At 37.7% G+C, this 26,081-nt stretch overlaps 1 protein-coding gene across 2 annotated transcripts in view; it reads right to left on the minus strand.

Moving 5' to 3' along the window:
• The window catches only part of lifra (LIF receptor subunit alpha a), a 147,860-nt gene that overhangs the window by 41,035 nt on the left and 80,744 nt on the right, over positions 1-26,081 (minus strand). Inside the window, exons 1-9 of one of the 2 annotated variants that reach the window (XM_051927676.1) lie at positions 24,826-25,088; positions 17,092-17,234; positions 16,249-16,366; positions 12,815-12,954; positions 11,002-11,153; positions 8,069-8,243; positions 5,069-5,341; positions 4,784-4,910; positions 1,752-1,915 (exon numbers count right to left, since the gene is read on the minus strand). In XM_051927676.1, the coding sequence (XP_051783636.1) occupies positions 1,752-1,915; positions 4,784-4,910; positions 5,069-5,341; positions 8,069-8,243; positions 11,002-11,153; positions 12,815-12,954; positions 16,249-16,366; positions 17,092-17,164 (1,222 nt within the window). In that variant the 5' untranslated portion in view covers positions 17,165-17,234; positions 24,826-25,088. Of the gene's footprint in view, positions 1-1,751; positions 1,916-4,783; positions 4,911-5,068; positions 5,342-8,068; positions 8,244-11,001; positions 11,154-12,814; positions 12,955-16,248; positions 16,367-17,091; positions 17,235-24,825; positions 25,089-26,081 lie in introns of those variants that run through there. The other variant, XM_028802388.2, reaches the window with a different exon arrangement.

Below are 26,081 nucleotides of genomic sequence, written 5' to 3' on the forward strand. Positions count from 1 at the left end.
GAGAAAAGCAATCTTGCCAAACTTAATTTAAACTTACGGTTTACACCGTGCTTTGTTTCCGCCTTAGCTGCACTTATGAATATGCTTGTATGCGTCACTCGCTCGCTTCTTATTGTTTCGCTGCCTTCTCAATTGTGTAATGAATGTTTTCTTCAGCGCTCTTTGGGGCTCTTCCTTGTTTTCTACGCGCTGCGTGATGACGCGATACGCAACTCCGCCTCCCACGGCCAGCGAGCTGCAGTCCATTACAGTATATGGACAAAAAAGAGGTTCCAATTATGACCGTTACGCTTTGAATTTCGAAATGAAACCTGCCTAACTTTTGTAGGTAAGCTGTAAGGAATGAGCCTGCCACATTTCAGCCTTCCACCTACACGGGAAGTTGGAGAATTAGTGATGAGTCAGTCAGTCAGCGAATGTTAGCTGACTTGCTGGCCAACCATAAGCGTTACCTGGTAGGTAACCACCCATACAATCAGATTGTGATTCAGACTACGAATGCCGTGAATGTAATTACCTCGATCTACATGCTGTCAAATAAACGAACCACACACCGTGGTGCAATGTTAGGGGCTTCGCCTCTAGCGCTGACGTCCGAGGTTCGATTCCCGTAAGGGAGTGCAGTGAGTGTGTACGCCTGATGAGCCAAGAATTAGGGTGAAACACGTATCGCGTACTCTTTGCATTATTTGACAGTAAACTATTTTCAACCATTCTATGATCTGCTTCTCACAACTGAAGGCACCGTGGCAAATGTTAGTATATATATGTAGATATGTATATATTTATATGTGTATATATATGTACATATGTATACATATATATGTAGATATGTAAATTTGTATATGTATATATATGTATATGTGGATGTGTATATGAATGTATATATATGTATATGTAGATGTAGATATGTATATATATGTTTACATAACCTCTTAAACACACGACTTCTCCGCTGCGAAGCGCGGGTATTTTGCTAGTTATAAGTATAGCTTGGGCTTATGACCATGTCCAGCATGACTTTTCTTCATTGTTCTGGAAAAAAGCACTCGTCCCAGACAAAGCTGGAAGAAACTGGAAAAGCTGAATATTTTCCACCACTCCAGTCATGTATTTTGTAAGCCATCACCGTCTCACACACACATACTTTGGCCAGTTTAGAGTCCTAATGGATCTTCGGCACAATGTAAAACAGTGAAAAGAAAAAATCAACACAATAAAAAAAATGAATAAGGATAGCTTGAGCCACTGTAATCTCTTCTTTTGTCTTCATAATGTAAATTCATTACTTAATTAATGACAGAAAAAATGTTTGCAATTCAAAAAATGAGGATTAAGGCTGTCAGTCGGGTTCTTGTGTTATCAAATGTTGGAATCTATACAAAATATGTGAATGATCAACCAATGAAACAGATAAAGTTGATTGAGTCTGGAAGAAAACAGGGTACACAAATAGCTAGATAGATTCATTATTTCATTTTCACTCTGCTTAATCTAATGTAGGCTGTGGCAGCAACATGCCAAGCTCAACAGACAGGATACCTAATATTTTCCAATTTCTTCCAGCCTCTACTGGGGAATTCCCAGATGCTCCTAAACCAACTGGGAGATAAAATCTCTAGATGGATAGAAGGCTCAAATATCCTATTTTGTTACCTGGATGAACCATCATGTCAAGCATAACAAGGTAAATAATCATATCCTGCTCCTCCTCATATCAGACTAAGGAATCTTCTTAAACAGCAGCTTACCTCTTTGTTCCAAAATCATCTCATCAGTGGCCTCTGATTCTCCCAACTCGTTCTTTGCTTTTAACAGAAACTTATAATGATTCTGACCAGTTAATGCCAAGAGGAGACATGTGTTTGTTTCACCATTTAAAGCCGAATGGCAACTTGTATTATTACCAGAAATCCTGAAAAAGAATGGAAAATGTCAATTTTTAAATAGAATCTTGCACAACACTTTCCACTACTCCTTATCTTAAAAAATTCTACCATCTCCCATGAAAGAAGCTCGTTAATAATTTCATCAAAACATCTAGCTATGGAAAATACTAACTATATTTTACTGTATTACCCAAAACTGTAAAACACAGTGGATGGAATTCTTAGCATTTATGTGAATCTAATCTGATTCAGATCATTTATACTACTTGCTCAGATATACAGTATTGCCTTCACCAGTACTCTATCCACAAAGTATGCATTATTATATATATATATATATATATATATATATATATATATATATATACACACACGAGGGGGGACCCATTTAACCGGAAATATTTTTAAAACGTGTTTAATTTAATTTTCTGTACAAACTACAATTAGTCTCCTTCAAAGTACTCTCCATTGGGGGAAATACACTTATCTAACCGTTTGTTCCATTGTTCGAATCATTTTTTAAAATCGTCTGAAGTAATGCCTATTAATGGTCTGGTCGTTTCTTGTTTTACCTCTTCGACGTCAGCAAAACACCTTCCTTTCAAGTCTTTTTTCATCCGAGGGAACAAAAAGAAATCACACGGAGCTAAATCCGGTGAGTAGGGTGGGTGGTTCAGGGTTGTCATACCGTTTATTGCCAAAAATTGGCGAATGCTGAGAGCAGTGTGAGATGGAGCGTTGTCATGATGAAAAAACCAATTGCCCGGCTCCCACAAATCAGGGCGTTTCCTTCTCACACTGTTACGCAACCTACTTTTACAAAAAAATTCACTGAACACAAGCACAACCTTCCAGACTGATGGCACTTGGCAGACTGACTTGTGAGGAGTGTAACTAGATCGCCCTAGCGGCCCAACCACGTACTACAAGTACCAACCTAACAACAACAAAATTCTGGTTATTTTTGGGTCCCCCCTCGTGTATTTTATATATATATATATATATATATATCCATCCATTTTCCAACCCGCTGAATCCGAACACAGGGTCACGGGGGTCTGCTGGAGCCAATCCCAGCCAACACAGGGCACAAGGCAGGAACCAATCCTGGGCAGTGTGCCAACCCACCGCAAATTATATATATATATATATATATATATATTAAATTAAAAGAACACACACATTAATAAATAAATAAATAAATAAACAAACAACATGCGAATTGGACTAGCATCACACTTAGGGGCAATTTCTATTTTGCATCCTGGGTCAGCTGGTAAAAAAAGGCAGTTTTTTAAGAAATAGTTCTGAGACAAGATATGACATTAGATTATAGAACTGCCAATTTACATATTTTTCTAGGAAACACATTTGGTGGGGCATATACATGCATAGGACTTGTGGCATGGACAAACTATTGTAGATGGTGATAGTTAAATAGTGAAAGACTGATTATAAGAAAATTAAACTGAAAAAGAAATAAAGAAAACAAGTCATTTTTTTTACAATGGGATGTTGAAAGAGTCACATTGGAAAACCACCTATGGCCAGCTGTGCTGGAGCTGACCCTAGCTTTATTAAGTACTGCTGGAACAAATTCCAGTACCAACATTAACACTATTTCTGTGAAACACATGGACTAGTAAAATTACATAACTGCTGCTTATCAATTATCCATAAATTAACATGATAATTATTAAGGTGTCAAGTGGAAATGTTATATTATAAATTTATAATAATTAATTTATAATAATAGTAGGCTACTTTAAAAACAAACCTAAAATGTGAAGCAATGTGGCCCAGTGTTTAATGCTGCTGCCATACAACTCCATGTGACTGGGTTTAAATCATCACTCAGCCCCTGTCTGCTCAGGTTTTCTCTTCATGTCTGTGTTTATTTTTCCTGATGAGCTTTAGTTAAGTCTATCTTCCTGTCTCTCTCTCATTTGTCAACCATTTTCTGGGTTCAACTGGGTTGGCCATTTCCCCTGCTCAAAATTTTGTACAGATGGATGTCTTTCCTGGTGCCAGGCTCCTTTAGTCACCTTTTATAACACACATGGTAACCTCACGGCAACCCCAGGCCACAGGTGTAAGATTAGATCAACTGACAATTCTTTTTTGGCCTAGTGTGAATAAATAGGTGAGTTGTTTATGAGGGTATATAAGTGCAGTTGATACTGGACCAGTGCCTCATCAGAGACAGTCTTTTAAGTTACTCTTTAGCTCATGATTTTAAAGTGGACTACACAGTTTCAATTGACAGATGAACAAATGAACTTAAAAACAGAAAAACAGTAAAAGTTCACCACCTCAAGAAGATAAAGTCATCCATTCTCTAAAACCACTCATTCCAGCAAACATCAGGTGAATGACTGCTACAATTTCTGGACAGGGTGACAACCTTACAACCAACACACAAACACACTGTGGCCAATTTAGCATCACCAATCCACCTAAACTGCATATTTATGGGAGAAAACCAGAGCACTTAGATGAAACCCACATGGGCACAGACAGAACAGGCAAACTCCACAAAGGAAAACCTGGCACTTGATCCCCAGCCTCCTTGTTGTGAGGCAGCAGCACTATCACTGTGCCACCTCAAGAAGTTCAAAAACAATTTTTTTTATGTGCCCATATAATTATGATGTGTCAATCTAACAGTTGGTTTGGGTTTAAATTAATTTGCAAAACAAACATACCAGCTAACTACAGTATACCCAAGGAATACATTTTCATATCTTGCACTCTTTCAAAGCCAACAAAATAATGACTGGGGTTACAGTTTTAAAAATGTACAGACTATACAGGATTACAAAATAAGTTGAATCAGAAGCTTTTTTTTTTAAGACATCAGTAAATCGTCAGAAATATGAAAGGAAGAGCTTTACCCTTCTATAATTTCATATACTGTTCTTCTTAGGCCAAGCAAATGCGTTGGTCGACCTTTATTCCACATACACTTTATTGTCTTCAAGTCCCTTGTTTCACATGTCAGCTGATGATCATCGGGTGGATCTGAAAAAAGGAAAATTCATTCTATCTGCCCTTTCATATCAGTGTCTTTTGTAAATGACTTTAAAGTGTACACCTGCTCATATGATTGTACAGGCGTTCTCTTAATTCACTACACCCTAAAAGTATTTTCTTTATTATTGGATTCATTTGATACTTACAGCCAACAAAGATGACTGTTCCATCAGATTCAGGTGGATCAGCATTGCAGATGATATTTGCTCCACTGCTGCTAGAAAATGGTTGATTGTATTTGATGATGGCTTTACTGCGGCTGCCAAGGTCAATCAGAGGAAGTTTTTCACTCCCATACATAATGCTTCTAATAGAAAAACCACTTGGAACTATGCAGCAGAAAGTCATATTGGAACCCACAGGTGTAACTGAGTCTACTGGAAGCACCAAAATCTCAGAGAGCTCTTGTTTATCTGCTCCTACAATGAACAACAAACGATACATTATAACAAACAAGTTTACATAGTAGTGACCAAAACAGGCAACACAATTATTTACATAATGAAAACAGTTATATTTTAATATGCTCATCAATTATTAATTTTGACCCCCTGGAAGACAATGAAGATACCCACACTTAAATTACATGAATCCGCATCTCCAAAACCTTTGCAGAACCCTATGTGTAACAGGCAGTATGGTGGCACAGTGGTTAGCACTGCTGCCTCACAGACCTGTAATCTGTGCTTGAAACAATGCATTTCCTCACTGTCTATGTAGAGTTTGAATATTCTATCCATGTTGACATGGTGTTTTCACCAGATACCCCTGTGTATGGCTCTGTTAATGGGCCTTCTAAAGAACTGTTTTGGTCCACTGTGTGTATTTGAGAATGTTGTGTTATCTATAAGTAATATGTTTGGGCAGAGTACTTTGTAAGAATATTACTATAGAGGTCAAAGTGAACTTCGTTTTCTCAAATCAGAAAATTCATTCACTTAATTGCTACAACTGAAGAACATAAAACAAGCCTAAGAAACTGTGTGGGACAACCGGTGGACCTTACCCAGCCAGGACACCTCCGCAATGGAAGGACTGGACAAGAGAATTTGCACAGGCCATTATCTACCCTGGATCCCCAGATGGCTGCTAGGACTGTGGAGTCCTACTTCAAGGGGCTTTCACCTCACCCAGAAGTACTTTCAGCCCATGCTTATGGGACACCGGAAGTACTCCCAAGTGTTACATAAAAGGAGACAGCTGCCTCAACTCCGACAGCCAAAGTCGGGAGTATGGAGGACAAAGGTTGCTGAGAGGAGCCGAAGAGGCAGTTATGTAGAAAGACAGGTTTGCTTAGACCTTATTATTGTGCTCAAATGTATTTGTGGTTGTGGTGTGGGAAACACATGAAAGAAGAGTTCCCCAAAATAAAGAGTATTTGTGCTTTTATACCTGTGTCTGAGCCTTTGTGTCGGGTGTTTGGGGAGCTGGAGCGCCCCCTGGTGGCCACAATCTATATATATAAAATTCTTTTCGCGTTTGAAACAGAAATTACGTATGACCACGCGATATGGAAATTACGTATGACCACAGAACATATTATAATACAGGAACATATCGCCAGGCGTGTTCTGACAGAAAAGTTTTATTTATTCGTCCACGTGACTGTCGCGGAAACTGCCACATTGTAACTTTTTTTTAAGTTGGCAGTACTTGATAGTAGAAGAGATGAGGAAAACAGCTGTGCATCTTTCTACTTTTTAACTGTGCCGAGCTGTAAACAATGTGAAGACGACATCACCTTCAGAGGCGAGGGGTCGTGAGAACAAAGTGAACGCTGGGAGGCTCAGAATGTAATTTGGACGTTCACATAGAAAATGTCATTTCTATACCACAGCGGTCGTGTAGCGCCTTTCAAAAGGGATCTACTACCGAGAGATGATCCAGATACATTTTAGCTGCTGTTAGTACTACTTACCTGTTGTGTTATACCGCCTTTAAAATGTTGTTTACCCGAAACCACTCCAGTAGTGCTCAAATGTTAATGTTTTACTGTTTAATAACTTAGACTACATTTTATTTTTTTCCCTTGCACTCAGTGAGCGAAGCCACTGGGTAATCAAATAGTAGAAATATAAAAATAGAACATACCATTTTAATTGAATGTGTGTTACAATTTTTGTTGTGTTATAATAAACAACCAAATAGTTACAAAATTTTGCATGCAAGGTCTGAAGCAGTGAAGCATAAATAAGCGGGTAACCTTTATACACTTAGGAGAAATTAAAATGTTTAATCATAATCATAGCAATTCGTTGTTCAGAACATTCTGGTATAATCCTATAGTACACAGTGTGCTATAATCCTATAGTATACATAAAGAAAAATATCCTGATTACTCACTGTAGATGCTGTCACATTCAAGTAGTATTAAAGAATGGTATTTTTTTACTTCCTGCTGTATTTGGTATTTGTTCTAAGACAAATATCACTGCAATATTCAGTCCACCTACCCATCACCAAGTCCTGGTCAGACAATAATAATATATTCATATTTTATAGAATAAATGTGAAATAGTTGGAAATTTCATGTAAACATTCTTCCAGGGAGTAACTGCCTTTGGGTAAATTTATTTGTTCTTTTTACTTTATTTCACCTTATACAATTTCTTGTATTAGGAATTTGTTAGTTTTCGCACACCCCTTGGGGTCAGAGCACAGGGTCAGCCATTGTACAGTGCCCCCCCTTGAGCAATTGCAGGTTAAGAGTCTTGTTCAATGGCCAAGCAGAGTAGGATCTCTTTTGGCAGTAACAGAGATTTGAACCAGCAACCTTCCAGGTACCAGCGCAGATCCTCAGCCTCAGAGCCACCACTTCGCCCATAATTTAGGAATAATGGTTACCACATTTTCCCAAGCTGTGATGTACCCCTGACTGTTACCCTCATTTGCTTATCTAAACTATGGCATTGTATTTGGACTGATGTGTCAATAGACTCATTTTATTTGCTTTGTATTCTATTTTCACAGAAAGAAAATGAGAAAAAATCTTTAATTCTTCTTAATACAAATCAAACAGCACATCAGCAAAAAATTAGTACAAACAAAGCATCTTTTATGCCATTAATAAGTTGTCAATATATAATGTACATCTTATTTAAAAACTACCCAAAACACTTCCTGCATTATATTATAGGACTACTTACCTGGGATTGTTATTAATGGGCTCCATGGGCTCCACAACTTTTTAGTCAGAAGAAACTTATCTCGGCAGATGGCACGGATCTGGACAGAGTGCGAAGTGCATTCCAAGGGCATTGAAGAAGTCCAGTTAAACTGAAAGCTTCTGCCAGCATTTTGTAAATGAGTAAAATAACTCCCCTAGCAAAAATATGAACAAAAAGAAAAAAAACAACTGATTACATTTTAATTACAACTTATAGTGTGAACTTGCAGTTTTTCAATGCCACTCCTTACTTGTTGATTTGTGGGGCCCTAGAGGGTCTAACAGGGGCAAAATTAAATCTCTGTTTACTGCTATGTGGTATAGCGGGTCCTCGGCTCAGAAAAATGTGACTGGTTTTTAAATAAATAAAAAATTCAATAGTTGGCTTGATCTCCGTGGGTGTGTGTGTGCTTGAGAAGCTGTGGTAGGTTGGTGAGGTAATAAGGCACAACACACTTGCATGTGAGTGTGTGGTCCTTTTCAATTGCTTCATTGGTCTTCTGCGATGTGGAATTGGGGAGCTGCACCCATGGAGACATATAAGGGGGAGCCGGTAGGAGAAAAAGGATCAAAAAAACGCAAAGCAAAAGAAAAAAGAATGGAGGTTAAAGGAAGGAGAGAGAAAGGCAGGAGTGAGCGGGAGTCACTTCAAGACTGGAGCAAGCTGGCAGATGGGAATGGAACCCCAGGAAAGAGAGTGTGGCTGATGCATAGGAGGGAGCTGTGGTATTGCTCCTGTTGAGTAACCATGTAGCAGGAGTGACCATTATGCTCAAGGTGTGCTCTCACCGGGAGGACACAGCGCCTGGCAGTGGTGTGAGTGGAGCAGGGCTCGGCAGCTACCATTGGAACTCAATGGGATTGGCTGCAGGGACATGGAATGGAATAAAAGGTTGTCTGCTGGATGGACATTTGTCCATGCTGCAGAAACCGATCAGATTAAGACAGAGAGACTTCAGTTTTAAAAGGAAGGCACCAGGGCTCAGAATAGTAAAGGACAGTTTCCTACCCATGTGTTTTTAACCTCGTTTAAATGGAAATTTATTGGAACTGTATTTAACCTCCACCTACACTTCTTTTTTTTGGATTATTTATTTATTGACTGATGGAGCACTGCACTGCTTTTTAGACATGGTTTGTTTTTTTTTTGCTAGTTTTAATAAAAGTACTATGCTCACTTTTGCACCCACCCCTTGCTTTCTGTGTTGTTTCCTCATCCAACAGCTCATCACTCGGGTATGCTATTGGCAGTAGCAGGCTCAAGAGGCTCCCCAAAAGGACCCAATAGCGTGGGGCTGACCTACACTGCCAAATGTTATTTATTCAAAATTCTGCAAAAAGGAACAACACCTCAGTTCCAAACTCAAATTCAAATGTAAAAGTTACTTATGTTATGTTTTCTGCCATTTTTTGAAAAGAGTCACAAATGACCAATAAGACAAATAACAGTCTATTTTTTAGTCATGTTGTGCACATAAAATATGACATTGACTAGGTATTACTCATAAAGCATTAACTTTAAAATGACAAGAGATAAAGGCTGCTGTACATTTAATGTTCACAAATGACTGTATTGGGGCATGAATAAAGTAATGCAATTATAGCAAAAGCACATAAACATATTTTATTGGCAACTCATGCAGCTCCTGCAATCACAGGGGGTTTTGTCCACCTTGGAGAATTACTGACAAACGTAATAGCAATGTACAGTAACTGCGTTTGCTTAAACTAAACATGGTGACTCATCACAAGGCAATCCGCAACCCATACACATCCCATTCCCATTGATTACAATTTTGAATCACAACTATGCCCGACCCAAAATCAGACAACATGACCAATAGTTTATGAACCTATGTGTTAGAGCAATGAAAAGCAGGCCAGTTCTGACTGTTCAATCTAAAAGCGTCGCGCTAGTGCCTTAATAAGCATATACTGGTCAATAACAAGCTGGAAGTGCACAGTCAAGTGGCAAAAGTTGATATATGCTAAAACCGCATTGCTAATGAAGATTTTATGTCATTCTAGTGAGTGAACTAATTTTGTGCAATTCAGACCAGGCACTATTTTAATGGATTTTGTTTTGTGTAGCAACCTGCTATATATATTACCATTATTTATTTATTTTTACTTTGATTTGAGACATTTATTCACCTTGATAAGCTCCAAGAACACATGTTTACCAGGAAATCTACTATATGATTGATTGATGAACATACAGTTCCATGCTCCAGGATATCATGTGATTTTTTTTCTTCTATTTAGTAATGAGGCCCAGGAGAGTGATCTGCTATTACCATAAAGAGGCTGACTGATAACAGTGTTCTTAAAAGAGCTTTTCCCTTGGTATGATAGCGTAACACTTTATATATATATATTTGTTTTTTATTTCACCTTATACAATTTCTTGTATTAGGAATTTGTTAGTTTTTGCATACCCCTTGGGGTCAGAGTGCAGGGTCAGCCATTGTACAGCGCCCCTGGAGCAATTGCAGGTTAAGGGTCTTGCTCAAGGGCCCAGCAGACTAGGATCTCTTTTGGAAGTGACAAGGATTCGAACCGGCAACCTTCTGGATACCAGTACAGATCCTTAGCCTCAGAGCCACCACTCCGCCCCTCAATAAAATAAAAATACTGTATTCTAAAAAACTAATGACAGTTTAAAGGGCCAACACAAATGAAAAAGCAACACTAATCATTAGCTGCAAAAATCATTCATTCAATAAAAGCTAAACCATTTTGTTTTCATGAAACTGTTTGAACTGATGCATTATAAATATTAAGAAAATCTTAAAAAGAATGCAACATCAGAAGATCGAAATATTTTAATAGAAAAAAACAACTATATACACACCAATTTAAAGAAAAATTCCAATGCAACCTTTAAAAGCACCTAGGCACTTTGACACTTACATTATAAACAACTTGCATTTTCTCAGTCAGTAGAACTTGAATTTGATACTCCATATCTAAACTGTTTGAAAAGTCATCAGTCCAGGACACTGACAGAGTCCATAATGAAGTTGTATTTAGCATCACCTTTTTAGGAGCAGAAGGAATAAAAACTGAAATGACAAATAAACAAGTCAGTGACTACTGATTCAATCTGGGCATATAGAATGACAGAAAGAGAATTTTTTAGCGTCTTTGGCATCTTCGTAGTGTACTTTTTGCATTTGGACATTCCAAGCTGACTTTGTTATTAATTGAACATACGAGGGGGGACCCAAAAATAACCGGAAATATTTTTAAAACGTGTTTAATTTAATTTTCTGTACAAACTACAATTAGTCTCCTTCAAAGTACTCTCCATTGGCGGAAATACACTTATCTAACTGTGTGTTCCATTGTTCGAAACATTTTTTAAATTCGTCTGAAGTAATGCCCATTAATGCTCTGGTCGTTTCTTGTTTTACCTCTTTGACTTCAGCAAAACGCCTTCCTTTCAAGTCATTTTTCATCCGAGGGAACAAAAAGAAATCACACGGAGCTAAATCCGGTGAGTACGGTAGGTGGTTCAGGGTTGTCATACCGTTTCAATAACAGTAGTTTCTGCAACACTTTTTTCAAGAAGAAAACAAAATTTAACTGCTGCGCGTTGCTCACGATAATCGGCCATCGTAAAAACCGACGCTTGCACAAAACTACTTTTACAAAAAAATTCACTGAACACAAGCACAACCTTACAGACTGATGGCACTTGGCAGACTGACTTGTGAGGAGTGTAACTAGATCGCCCTAGCGACCCAACCACGTACTATAAGTACCAACCTAACAACAACAAAATTCTGGTTATTTTTGGGTCTCCCCTTGTACATTCGAAGTCTCTCATAGTAGTTTCCCAGAATAGAATTGGATCCTAAAACAAAATATGTCTCATTTAAGATATGCACCTAGGTAAGGCTCCAAACTAAAACTAAATATGCTCTGGTTTCCTTCCAAGGACATGCAGGTGATGATGATGCTAAAATGACACTAGTGTATGTGTATGCTTGTATTCACCTTGCAATGAACTGATGCCCCGTTCAGAGATCATTTCTGCCTCATGCCTGATATTAGCTGGAATGGGCGTGTCCCTGGATTGATGGATGTAATCATTAAACATCCACCCTTTTCAGAAATATTGTGGAAAGGCATCCTGGGAATTTAACGACTGTTTATGGCAATTCACAACACAGCAAACTCAAACATTGCTTTCTCACCATGACAATATCTCTGCCACCAGGTGGAATCTTTCAATTTACATAAAGTACATGCACAAGTATAAACAGTACACTGTTGGTATAGCTGTAGTATCTGCAGTCGCACGCATTGCTTGAAGTATAAACTTGGCCTTGGTCTGATCTATACTGCCAAGCAGTTGGCAGGGTTTGGGTTTAAACTCTGAAAGTTACTGCACAAGAAAGGTTCTGCTTTATTAGTGTTTAACTTGACAAATGTGTTAAAATCAAGTATAACAAGTTATGTTATTCTTTGGTAAGTTTAATAAAAACGACTCATTCAAGCAGATGAAGACTGCTGTTTTTGACCAATAAAGGACATTTTGTTTAACTTTATTAGTAACCTATACAATTAGCTGCCATTTACAGTATCCAAACAATAGTATAAAATCATTATAAGAAATAACAGAAGAAATTAATGGAACTGTTATGACCACTCTAAGAATTTGGTATATCAAAAAACAGTAGCATAAAACAACACACAAAAAAGGTAAGAAAATGCTTACCGATGTCCTCTTCTGTTACCAAAAAATTACTGGTTGCAGATCCCTGGCTATTACTTTCAGTAATGCGTATTGTCCGTGAAGAAGGAAAAATAATGAAAGGAAATGTAGCTGTCCTCTCTGTAGTTGTTTCACATTTGCTTCTGTAATTACAATGCAACAAAATATCAAAACAACACATAACTAATTATAAATAAACATGAAAATGAAAGCATTTTAATATGCTTTAAAAGATCCACTGTTGCTCATTTTAAATAACCTTTTAAGTACAATGTTAAGTAAAATACCTTAAAACAATGATATGAAAATGATATGGCATCTTTTATTATTTTTAATTGTGTTACAGCATAATTATGTTTTTACTTCATAAATAACTTACATAAGCCAGATATAGTATAAACATTTCCAACACTTGACTGATTATTATTATTATTAACTAGATGTCCCCCGCAGCTCCACCCGCATAGTAGTGAAACAGGACAAACTTTAAAAATCAATAAACAAACAGGTACAAACAGGTATCTCTAGGTAAGTGGAGGCAAGGTATGCTCCGAGGCATGCATGAAGTGATGATGGCCCGGCCTGGCCCTCCACTACTGACATCATGCTTCCCACTCCCCTCGACCCACAGCCTTTGTCGGAGATTAGCACAAATAAATTGCTCCTGCAACCGAACTATGATACTTAGTGTGATGACAGAAGTTGCAAAATCAAGCAGAATGTTAAAGCAATTTATAGAAAAAACCCAATCTAAATCTGTTAAGTAGTTCTCTCGTGAAAAGTGGACAGACATACAGACAGATGCTGGATTTCAATATATATATATATATATAGATAGATAGATAGATAGATAGATAGATAGATAGATAGATAGATAGATAGATAGATAGATAGAGAGAGAGAGAGAGAGAGAGAGAGAGAGAGAGAGAGAGAGAGAGAGAGAGAGAGATATGGAGTCTTTCCGCTGCATTTGTGAATTTGTCATAAATTACACCCTTTTTGTGTATGGTGGCCATGCCTAATTTCAAACTAAACAGCTGTGAATTCCACTATTTTGGAGTGGAGTCCATCATATTTATTACTAATATGATAATGATGAAAAGCACAGAAGGCATCATGTATTTTTTCACTGTCATTTTGGCTGGACTAAAGAAAAATCTGTAACAGAATCCATATAGTTATTTTTGTACACTGACTCTGTTAAAGTAACTCTTAACTCTGTAGTGAATAAAAATTAAATATTTTATTTCAATTTCACAGGACCCTGTTTAGCAACAGAAATGAGATAACTGCAAATTCTGCAACTACTTGCTGTAGTTCACTGCAGAATGCACTATCTGCCATTCTGGGATTTTATACTTTATGTCAAGGCACTTGCTCAAGACAGCAGCTTAAAATAAAGAAATGGCAAAACACGCTCAACTTGTTAGTAAAGGACCTAACTGTCAATAAGCTACCAGAAATAAAGAAAATATAGTATATGGAGAGTATCTGGTAATGATGTAAATTAAAAGGTTCCACATTATACAATCTGTGTGTACTCTTTCTCAGCCTAGACAAAAATCACACTTTTTTCTTCTCAGCAGTGAGGATACAGTAAAATGTCCATGCTTTTGCCATTTCTGAATCCTGTGTGTGGAAGACAGGTATGTACATTAAAATGATTATACTATTTAATGTAAACATTCTTCATCTTTGAGCTGTGTTGGCATATGCTAGTGAGATGATGGTGAATGTTGTCACATTTTCTTCCAGCTGGTTTAAGAAACCTGCCTATGAGGGTCTGTGAGTTTGTTAAAATGGAGAGAGATGTTTACTACTTTACAATCTTAACATAAAAGGGAAAAGTTTCAGCAATTTTTAAGGAAGAATTATATCTAAATATTACATTAAATTTCTAATTTTAGGGTTTTACCATTTTTTATAACTATGCAAAAAAATTTTAAAATTATTTACTGTATGTCTTTCTATATTAATTATTTTCATACCACTCATTTAATTTGTTCAGGCAAATTATTCATAACCTTGCACAAAACAATAGATTATAAATGGTTTATAGGGTTATTATTTTCATGTGTACAGAGTACAGTGAAATTCTTACTTGCATGTGCTAATCAACATACAGCACATTACCACTGGAAGAAAAACAATATTTATTCATCTTTCCTTCTGTATTTAGACCTTAAGGGTGAATCATGCACTCCACACCCAGCGCCAGCTCGGTATGTCATCAAGGTTGTTGAACTTGAGGCTGGCAGAATGAATTGAAATGGATGTTAGTTAGGTAAAATTGGAGTAATGAGTAGACAGCCCAAGAAGACTGATTTGTTAATGTGATGAAGAGAGCCCATGCATGTTGGAATGTTTTAAAATCCAGTGATAATCCAATTTGCTGTAGACAGCAGTACTCATGTAAGACATTACTATTGAGTAACTGTTATGAGTAACGAGAGTAATGCATAGATTTCAATGATTGAGTGATCAAAAAAAAAAACCACAATATAAACATTTTAAAAGCGACAATGGTTTGAATTTGTAGGGATGCAAAAAGCTAGGACTGGATGGTGCCAGCATACAGGACATCATAAATGGGTGGGGAAAACTCTATTAGAATTGAGAGGAGTCTAAGTCAAAGGACTGACGAAATTTAGAAACTGGAGTGGAAAAGATGTGGAGCTGAATTCCTTTAGTGGTTTTATTCTTAAGCCAGAGGAATGCTATACTCAAATACAGAAAGAGAAAGCCACATTACTAAGATTGACATAGGGTGAAAACTGGATGGTATGAATAATAAAATGATACTAAAAGAACATTACTATGTTCCCGACCAAATGCATAGCACGCTACCACTTCTAAATACTGAAGCCAGATGATTTATTTAACCTAGTCAAATAAGACTAAGTTAAAAGAAAGAGAACTTCCAGAAAGTTACAAAGAGAATTTGCACATTTCAACAACCTAGGAATATTACAGCAGAGATCATACCCAGCTCTGACCTATATATTTTATATATATTGCCAGACTGGCAAGTCCTTCCATCTTAAAAGGACTTAACAGTCATATAATATTCCCATTTCACTGGTTTCTCAATTTAAATCTTAAAGAATTTCAAATCAGATGAACATCTTGTATGAATGAATTGTATTTATTAAAGTGACTAGTGAAAGGCAATGCAATATATTTAGCTGGAATCTTTCAGAGATTTCTTTGATTCTAAAATGCAGCTCAGTGGAATTCCTAAAAACATGAAGTTTGCATATAGGTCCGTAATATGTTTGTTTATCATATTCATAATTAATTTTATTATCCCTTTATCTTTAATTTGTTATAAATGCACTGTTGTATTGGGCTTTGTTGTAATGTGTATTAGACCTTTTAGCTATACAATTATGTGCATGTGTGCACTGCTCTTCTTGGGTGGACATGACAAGTCTTACCCTATGCAGACATTATATATGGATTCCAGGTTTGTGTCAACCCTAGAGTTCCAGGAGCAGCTGATGTTCTTCAGGTCATATGTTACACACTCCAGATTAGTGGGGACTATAGGAGAATCTAAAAATAATAATAAGAAAAAAAAAGATAAAAGGCATATATTTGCTTTTAAATCATAGCCATTTCTTGCACATCATTTTTTTTAGATTAATTCACAGAAGGTATTTTTGCTGAAATAGTCATTGAAATATTTTATAAACAAGAAAAAAGTAAAACAGTCATTTAGATAGACAAACAGATAGACAGAAATATGGAACTTCTATAAAAAGGCTGCCGCTGGCACAGCACCCAGTCGGTATAAGCTATAAAAATATCTCTCTACTGTTGGAGGCGCAAGTCAGATTATGTTCTGCACTGCTTGTTCGAGTACCATTATCAAGTGAAAGAGTACTTAGTGCACTGCTAATCTGGGTCACAACATTAGGGTTCAAAAAGGTACCTCCAAACTTTCAACAGATAACACCAAGTTTACAGAAACTACAAATTGTATTTTGACTTTCTCCAACATTTAAAATACTTTTAATCAAAGGCAAAAACTGCAACTGTTTAAAAGCAAAAATCACGTTATAGATAAAAAACAGAGAATGCATTGGATAAAAGCCTTATGACTAATGTGCATAAACCCTGGGCTCAAATGTCAACTATCCTGAATGAACATGAGACTAAAAATGCATATTACAAGCACGTCTTCATTATGTCAAATTCCTTTTTTTGTCTGACAGTCAGATATCACAAAAATAAGTTGACCACATGTAATAATATGACTAAGAAAAAAACTGATTTACCTGCCACACTATCTTCTACCAGCAGTGAGCACAGCATAACAAGCATTTTCAAACTTGGAAGTTTAGATGGCATTCTGGGTCTTCTTTAAAGTACTTTTTCTTCAGATTTACAGATCACAAACTCCAGTTTGATTCCCCCTATCCTATAAATAACACAAACAAAGTTCATCATTAATGGATACAAGGAAAACAGAAAACGTATTTTTGTCCAGTTATGTTTTTTGACTGCTCCAATCAGTCTTGTTTTACCATTTGTTAATATCACTAACTTAACCATAAGTTATGTTTTCGCTCTTAGTTTCCAAAAATTGGATTTCCTCTTGACCCAATTTTTTCTCCAGATACTGAATATCCATTATGCTGAAAATGTTTCATTTTATATTAATTAAACTATTGTTAATACAGTGGATAAATGTTGCACAAGGTTAATGAAGTCCAAAATAAACAAGAGCGGCTAAAATATTTCCCAATTTTCCTAAATAAAGAATTCTACTCCATTTATGCTGCTCTTGGAAACTTTCGAAATTCAATTCAGCATTGGATGTAAAGGCAGAGGAAACACTGAGTGGGATGTAGTCCAATGCATAGCACATCAAACCATCACCATTTAAGTTAGCTTTTAACTTAGGCCTTTGAGATCCACCCATCTGTCCATTTTATGTAATTTACTTCAGTCCCGGGTCACAAAGCTATAACTGCATAGTTATACTTCCTTTGCAAGTACCTGGAATTCTGCACTCATTACTTTCATAAAATGAGGTTTGATCTTCAACTAAGTCTAAGTAATAGAGAAAAATAACAATAACACACAAACAACTGTACTTCATCTAGTCAATATTGAACACATTGTTTACAGATTTATATTCTAAACTGTAGAAAGCCTATTAAACTCTAGGTCAGTGACTTCCCAAAAACCAAATCAGAGTCAGGTGTTCTGATCAATAATAGAAGATTGAGGGGTGGGATTGGGGGAGGAGGTGAAAAAAAGGCTCACAAAATTTGTTTACTGACAGAGTTCACTCTTCTCAAGAAAGATCTGCTTTTGAGAACCATGCGTGAGTCAAAAGAAATATCAGAGAACCTTAGAATAATAATAAGAATTGTAGAGATGCATAGATTTAGAAAAGGATATAAGGCATTTCAAAGAATATTCATCCATCCATAATAAGATAAAATGCCTACTAATAGAGGAAATTCAGTACTCTTGCTATTCTCCCAGGAAGTGAGCATTGTGCAAAGCTCATGGCAAGACAGCAGCATACATTGCTGAAGCAAGTGAAAAAGAACCTTAGGGTAACAGCAAAGAATTGGCAGAAATTTTTTAAACTTGCCAGAGTCTTTGTTTATGTGTGCACTACAAGAAAAAAAGAAAGTGAGAATGGTGTTCATAGAAGGACCGGAAAGGAAACCACTGCTTCCCATCAGAAACAATGTTAACAAGTTTGCAAAAGACATATATAATATATTTCCATTACTCTTTTGGGACAATGCACTATAGATAAATGGGACAAAAGTTGAACTCTTTGGCGGAAATGTGCAAAACTGTACACAAATCACCCCAACCATTAAGCACAGTGGAGGAGGCATTATGGCACTGGGCTTCTTTTCTTCCTCAGGGCCAGGAAAGTTTGCTAACAAAGGATGAATTCAAAATTTAGTAACAATTATTTTACCAAAGAATGTCAATGTTCACTGACGACACTGCTATCGTGGGCTGCATCAGGAGTGGGCAGGAGGAGGAGTATAGAAACCTCATCAAGGACTTTGTTAAATGGTGCGACTCAAACCACTTACACCTGAACACCAGCAAAACCAAGGAACTGATGGTGGATTTTAGGAGACCCAGGCCCCTCATGGACCCCATGATTATCAGAGGAGACTGTCTGCAGAGGGTACAGACCTATAAATACCTGGGAGTGCAGCTGGATGATAAATTGGACTGGACTGCCAATACTGATTCTCTGTGCAAGAGAGGACAGAGCCAGCTGTACTTCCTTAGAAGATTGGCGTCCTTCAACATCTGCAATAAGATGCTGCAGATGTTCTATCAGATGGTTGTGGCGAGTGCCCTCTTCTAAGCGGTGGTGTGCTGGGGAGGCAGCATTAAGAAGAAGGATGCCTCATGCCTGGACAAACTGGGGACATTAAGCCAAACAAGGTTGACCATGCTTGCCAGTATGCATCTTCATCTGTTGAGCATATCCCATGGGTGAGCAGAAGAGGCAAATAGGAATAGGATGCAGAAAAAGGGAATGTTGGTCTGGCTAGCTGTTTTACAGAGCCTAACTGAGTGCTGTGAAGACTCCAAGGAGTGATGGTATTTGCTTCAGCTAAGTAGTGGAGCAGAAAGAGGTGGGGGTTTTGGGTTCAGGGGGTGTAGAGGAGAGAAAGACACGGGAGCTACATGAAGGGAGAAGGCTTAAAGTGTGATGGTATCATTAGATGGGCAACAGACGAAACACCCTGGGAGATGAGAGGAGGTGGCATCAGGGGTTTGAATTCAGCGATAGGATGGGCTGTTTTGGGGAAGGAACCTGACACATTAACATTTTTAGATGTGCAGGACGCCATGGGAGCCTAGGAGGGCATGGAAAGTGTGGTTTTGATGCACATGGCAGGTTGAGGATATGATAGACTGCGACTTTAATGTATCCCGTTGTCCTGACGAGGACAGAGAAAAGTTAGGAAGGACAAAAAGGTTTTACCTCTCCATAATTTGGGATTTTTACTTGTGAGTGGCGTTGGTTGCCAGGGGTGTTTTGCTCCTAGAAACATGGTGTTGATAAATATGTGGAAATAAATAGTTAAGTAACAAAGATAATCTTTTTACAACAAAGACATAATTAAAATAAAAATATGTATGTCTTCACAAAATCCTCAATACAAATGAATGCAAATTTTTTACTGAATCACATTTTTCAACGTAAATCAGTGAAAGACGGCAAGTGTTGCAGCAATGCATTTGTTTTGCTGTTGAAAGAGACAGAGTGTGTTCTTTCCCAACGTTAGACTTATATCTCAGAACACCTTGAAATGAATGAATTTTACATGGAAGGCACTTCCAATTTAAGGATTGCAGTTGTTAAAATCTTGTCACTTTTTAGTTGCTGGAGCGGTTATTGGAAGTGAATCACAGTGCTTGACTAATGCCAAGATTGTTGTTGACAATTCAGCTCTAGTATGCAACTTTTGAAATTAATTTAATTTATATCAAGATAGTTGCCACAGTACCTTCACACCCATAGACATAGAATTACTAGACGCCTCATGACCAGCAGCATAGTACATCAACGTTGCCGCCATATTACGAGTGGCACTGCTGTGGAGTGATGTAATGGATAAAGATGCCTCACGCATGTGCTGCTTGGGACTGTACAAACCGCTGTATGCTCCAAACAAGATCAGAGGGATTACATTTCATAGGTAAAGCTGAACAATTGTTTTGGTTATATTTGGCCATTACAAAATCCCGTTTTATAATCTTAACTTTAGCTACGCCAGGCTAAGCTAGCAAAGACATGCATTTATGTGCTCAAGTGAGCCTCCAAACAACGTTTTGGCTAAACCTATTTAGTCACTAACTATGTAGATTGTTGTTAGCTGTTAACATTTCTCAAACTTTGAAGGTTTCCCAAAGAAATCCACCTCAGGAAGCAGTGAGATTTTGAGAAAGCTGTCCTGTGATGTGTGCCGTGCTAGTTTGGTAACAGATGCTGTACCGGCATCATATTAACAAAGCTACCACTTGCTCACATTAAAAAAACAAAGGAGGTTTGATGATTCCTTCTAAGGGTACAGTCAAGGTGGTCAAAGTAGCTGAGTGTGTTATCCGACAGTAGACATTAGGACAAGCTGTCAGTGTATCTTTGATCAATCAGTTTTTTCGGGCTGAGATTGGTTCAGATGATGTGTTTTTTCTCACGCAGCACATTGAGGAAACACAGTTTGAAATTGACGACCATTATTTTATGCTCATGTCTTTAGTTGTGTCCATCTTCCACAAACTAAGGCTGCACCATATTGCCAACTGAATATTCTCAAATTACAGAGTTGCAACACACGGAAAAAGCTATGCAAGACAGTTCTGTTTCATCGATTTTAGATCCTATCCTGTATATATTTAAGTAACCACATTGTGTGTGTGTGTGCCCGTGTGTGTGTGAGAGAGAGGAATGAGTGAAATGTTTTCAGAAATTATTAAGCCAATTTGTATACAATAAAATTGTTTATTTTTGTCATTGAGTTTATCATTTCACTGTTAAAAGAAAGTTTGGTCTCATCCGTTGCGGGAGATGGACGTCTGAAGCTGAGCTCCGTTAGCAGTGGTGTTATTATTATCCTTTTTTTTCCCCCGAGGTATCCTGTATTTATCCAACCAGAGGGTTCTATTACAGTATATGCAAGCATATATAAACATGGCTGGCAAGAAAGGAGGTCAGAAAGAAATGGAAAAGAAACCTAAAGTTACATCCAAGCCTAAGCAAGCTAGTCCAAGTTCAAGTTCAAGGTACGGCCCTATTAGAGACTGACCTGGAACAGACAGGCAGAAAGCCCAGACTCCTCTGGACCACGGTCCGCTGCATCGTCTCTAGTTGAGAGCGACAATGGGAGTGAATGTGCAAGTGACGCAGGTCACAATAGCTCGCCGATTGGAGAAGATCACTTGAAACTGGAAAAGGCTTTGCAGTCCGCGCTTTCATCTACTCCTCGCGAGCCGGGAACATCGGCTGTAATAGAGCCCTCCACTTCACCTACGGTGCACGAGAGCAGAAATGATCTGTCCGAACTGAAGGTGATGATCGCTGAACTCAAGCCAGAGATAAAGAATGATATAAAGAAAGAAATAAATAGTATGCTCAAGACAAACGAGAGGATAAGCGAGAAGACAAGTGAGAAACTGTGGCGGGAGCTGCAAGAGCTGCGGCAGGATAATAAAGACTCGGAGAAATGCATATATAATCGCTTTGAGGCGGCCTTTAAATGTATGCTGGCAAAAATTGAGGAGCACATTCAGGAAAATGCGTCTAAACTGAGCCCAAATGCCGATCAGCTGGAGGATGTTAAGCAGACATTCACGACCCGAATTGAAACAGCCGAACATTTAGCATCCACCGCTGATGGGAAAGCAACAGCCGCGAATTCTGAATGCAAAAAACTCGGAGACAGACTTGCTGCTCTGGACGATGGATGCAGAAGGAATAATATTAGAACGGAAGGTCTACCGGAGAATCACGAACGTCCAAACCCAGTGAAATTCGTAGCTAAACTATTCTCCAAAATAATTGGAGTGGACTTTAAATCAGACACAGAGATAGCTGCAGCTTATTGCATACTGGGATCAAACAACTCTAAGAATACGACTTTTATTGTGCGCTTTGAGAAGTTACAATCTAAGTTAAATGTAATGTCACTTCTCAGACACAAACAAGAGATTATGTTTGAAAATAACCTAATTAATATTTTCCCTGACTTCTCACCCTGAACAGCTGCTAAGCGTGCATCATTTTATAATATTAAACAGCGCTTACGAAAAGCCGATATCAGATACAGCCTCTTGTATCCTGCCAAACTGAAAGTTGAGATTCAAGGCAAACACTGCATACAGTTAGGTCCATAAATATTTGGACAGAGACAACTTTTTTCTAATTTTGGTTCTCTATTTTACCACAATGAATTTTAAATGAAACAACTCAGATGCAGTTGAAGTGCAGACTTTCAGCTTTAATTCAGTGGGGTGAACAAAACGATTGCATAAAAATGTGAGGCATCTAAAGCATTTTTTTAACACAATCCCTTCATTTCAGGGGCTCAAAAGTAATTGGACAATTGACTCAAAGGCTATTTCATAGGCAGGTGTGGGCAAGTCCGTTGTTATGCTATTATCAATTAAGCAGATAAAAGGCCTGGAGTTGATCTGAGGTGTGGTGCTTTTTACAAAATGCAAAGTGAGCGAACAAAAGAAAAATCTAAATCAAATCTATATTTGGTGTTACTACCTTTTGCCTTCAAACCAGCATCAATTCTTAAAGGTACACTTGCACAAAGTCAGGGATTTTGTAGGATTATAGTCAGGTGTACGATCAACCAATTATACCAAACAGGTGCTAATGATCATCAATGTCACACGTAGGTTGAAACACAGTCATTAACTGAAACAGAAACAGCTGTGTAGGAGGCTTAAAACTGGGTGAGGAACAGACAAACTCTGCTACCAACGTGAGGTTGTGGAAGACAGTTTCATGTCATGGCAAGATTGAGTACAGCAACAAGACACAAGGTAGTTATATTGCATCAGCAAGGTCTCTCCCAGACAAAGATTTCAAAGCAGACTGGGGTTTCAAGATGTGCTGTTCAAGCTCTTTTGAAGAAGCACAAAGAAACGGGCAACGTTGAGGATTGTAGACGCAGTGGTCGGCCAAGGAAACTTAGTGCAGCAGATGAAAGACACATCAAGCTTATTACCCTTCGAAATTGGAAGATGTCCAGCAGTGCCATCAGCTCAGAACTGGCAGAAACCAGTGGGACCCAGGTACACCCATCTACTGTCCGGAAACGTCTGGCCAGAAGTGGTCTTCATGGAAGAGTTGCAGCCAAAAAGCCATACCTCCGACGTGGAAACAAGGCCAAACGACTCAAGTATGCACGAAAACATAGGAACTGGAGTTCAGAAAAATGGCAGCAGGTGCTCTGGACTGATGAGTCAAAATTTGAAATATTTGGCTGTGGCAGAAGGCAGTTTGTTCGTCGAAGGGCTGGACAGCGGTACAATAATGAGTGTCTGCAGGCAACAGTGAAGCATAGTGGAGGTTCCTTGAACGTTTGGAGCTGCATTTCTGCAAATGGAGTTGGAGATTTGGTCAGGATTAATGGTGTTCTCAATGCTGAGAAATACAGGCAGATACTTATCCATCATGCAGTACCATCAGGGAGGCGTATGATTGGCCCCAAATTTATTCTGCAGCAGGACAACGACCCCAAACATACAGCCAAAGTCATTAAGAACTATCTTCAGCATAAAGAAGAACAAGTCCTGGAAGTGATGGTATGGCCCCCACAGAGCCCTGATCTCAACATCATCGAGTGTGTTTGGGATTACATGAAGAGACAGAAGGATGTGAGGAAGCCTACATTCACAGAAGATCTGTGGTTAGTTTTCCAAGATGTTTGGAACAATCTACCAGCCGAGTTCCTTCAAAAACTGTGTGCAAGTGTACCTAGAAGAATTGATGCTGTTTTGAAGGCAAAGGGTGGTCACACCAAATATTGATTTGATTTAGATTTCTCTTTTGTTCATTCACTGCATTTTGTTGATTGATGAAAATAAATGACAAACACTTCCATTTTTGAAAGCATTCTTTGTTTACAGCATTTTTTCACACCTGCCTAAAACTTTTGCACAGTACTGTGTATATAGGAATGTAACTCCTGTGAATTTTGGGGGTGTACTGTGTGTGTATATATAGTACACCCCCAAAATTCATGGGGGTTACGTTCATATATATATATATTGTACAATAATCTCATGTTCTGTGAAAACATTTTCTCTATTTTTTTTTTAATTATTGCACATTTTCCACTGTGGATTTGATCAGAGGTTCTATTTATTTATAATAAGCGATATTACTATAACTGGGAAGTACAACAAACCTGATTTCCTTGCACACCAAATGAATGAAACACTAAACATGCAAATTTCTTGTAATGAAAAAGTTTTTACCCCACAGGTTAACTCACCATAATTTACTGCATTATTAGTTTAATCTCCTTGAACACTGTTTCTCTATGTCTTACGATGGACTGTCACTCCATCCAACCTGGCATCCTACAGCCATTTCAAGTTGAATAAGATTAGAACTTTGCACATGATTAAGTGGGTTTTTAAAATGTAAAACACCACTCTGTCCATTTTCAGCACTTCAAAATTGAATAACTAATTTAATGTTTCTTCCACTACTCTGTGTGTGTAGCCATGCTCTAACAGGAGGCTATGCTATCCTGCCTTCTTTTAATTTTCACTCTTTTTAATCATGCTCTTTAACTGCTTTCTGAATTTCAGTTTCAGAAGTTATCTTACATTAGTCATGCCTGTTAACAAATCCCGTAATTCCTGCCCCCATAAACAAAACATTCAGGTCTGTGCAAGAACGAAAGAGGTTAAGAAACCTTCCAGGCATTCACACAGATGCAAATTTCAAGCCAAAAAAAACAGAAAAAGTGCTTCCCACAGATTTGGAAAGAAATGCAGCCTAGAAGCTCACAGCTATCAGCAATGTAATTCAAGTCATTTAAGGGAACAATTTAAGAATTTAAAAATTGGGGACTGGGTTGATTAGGAAGAAGATTATTTTAACATGAAGCTGCTGAGAGAACCTGAACAATTCTCGTCCAACACAAAATCCTGTAGCATTCTAAATAATATTTATAGTAGTATGATCATTAATAAAAAAAAACCTTAACACAGGCAGTAAAGTAAAAAATGCATGGATGTATGATCATGACAGATTATAGTCAAATAGTTTACCTGTTACATTTTCTTTAATTGTTATGGACAAGGAAAACAAATGGAATAAAAATAAAATAAAAAAATGGAAAATAATTTTTCACCAATAAACGTATACAAAATTTCAAATTTTTTCAGCATGTGCTGATGTGAGTACTAAATATTTCTATACAAACATCAATGGTAGTACAATAAAGCATATCTGGGATTATCACCATAGCTGCACCAGTCTCTCTCTCAATATGTTTTGCAAATTGATAGATAAACAATTCCCATTAACAGTCTATTAACCATTTAAAATGACAATAATAAAAGACCAATGGTAATTTATTACTTGGATCAGCAAGGTAAGTCATAGGTCTTCCATTATTAAATAATTTTAAACCTTCAAGTCATTGTGAATAGCAGTATTACTGGCCAGAAATGCAAATGCTTAAGGCTAAATATAAACAATGCAAGCCGGTGAATGATATTTATTAAATATAAATAT

Source organism: Erpetoichthys calabaricus, chromosome 5, assembly GCF_900747795.2.
Source record: "Erpetoichthys calabaricus chromosome 5, fErpCal1.3, whole genome shotgun sequence".
NCBI lineage: Eukaryota > Metazoa > Chordata > Cladistia > Polypteriformes > Polypteridae > Erpetoichthys > Erpetoichthys calabaricus.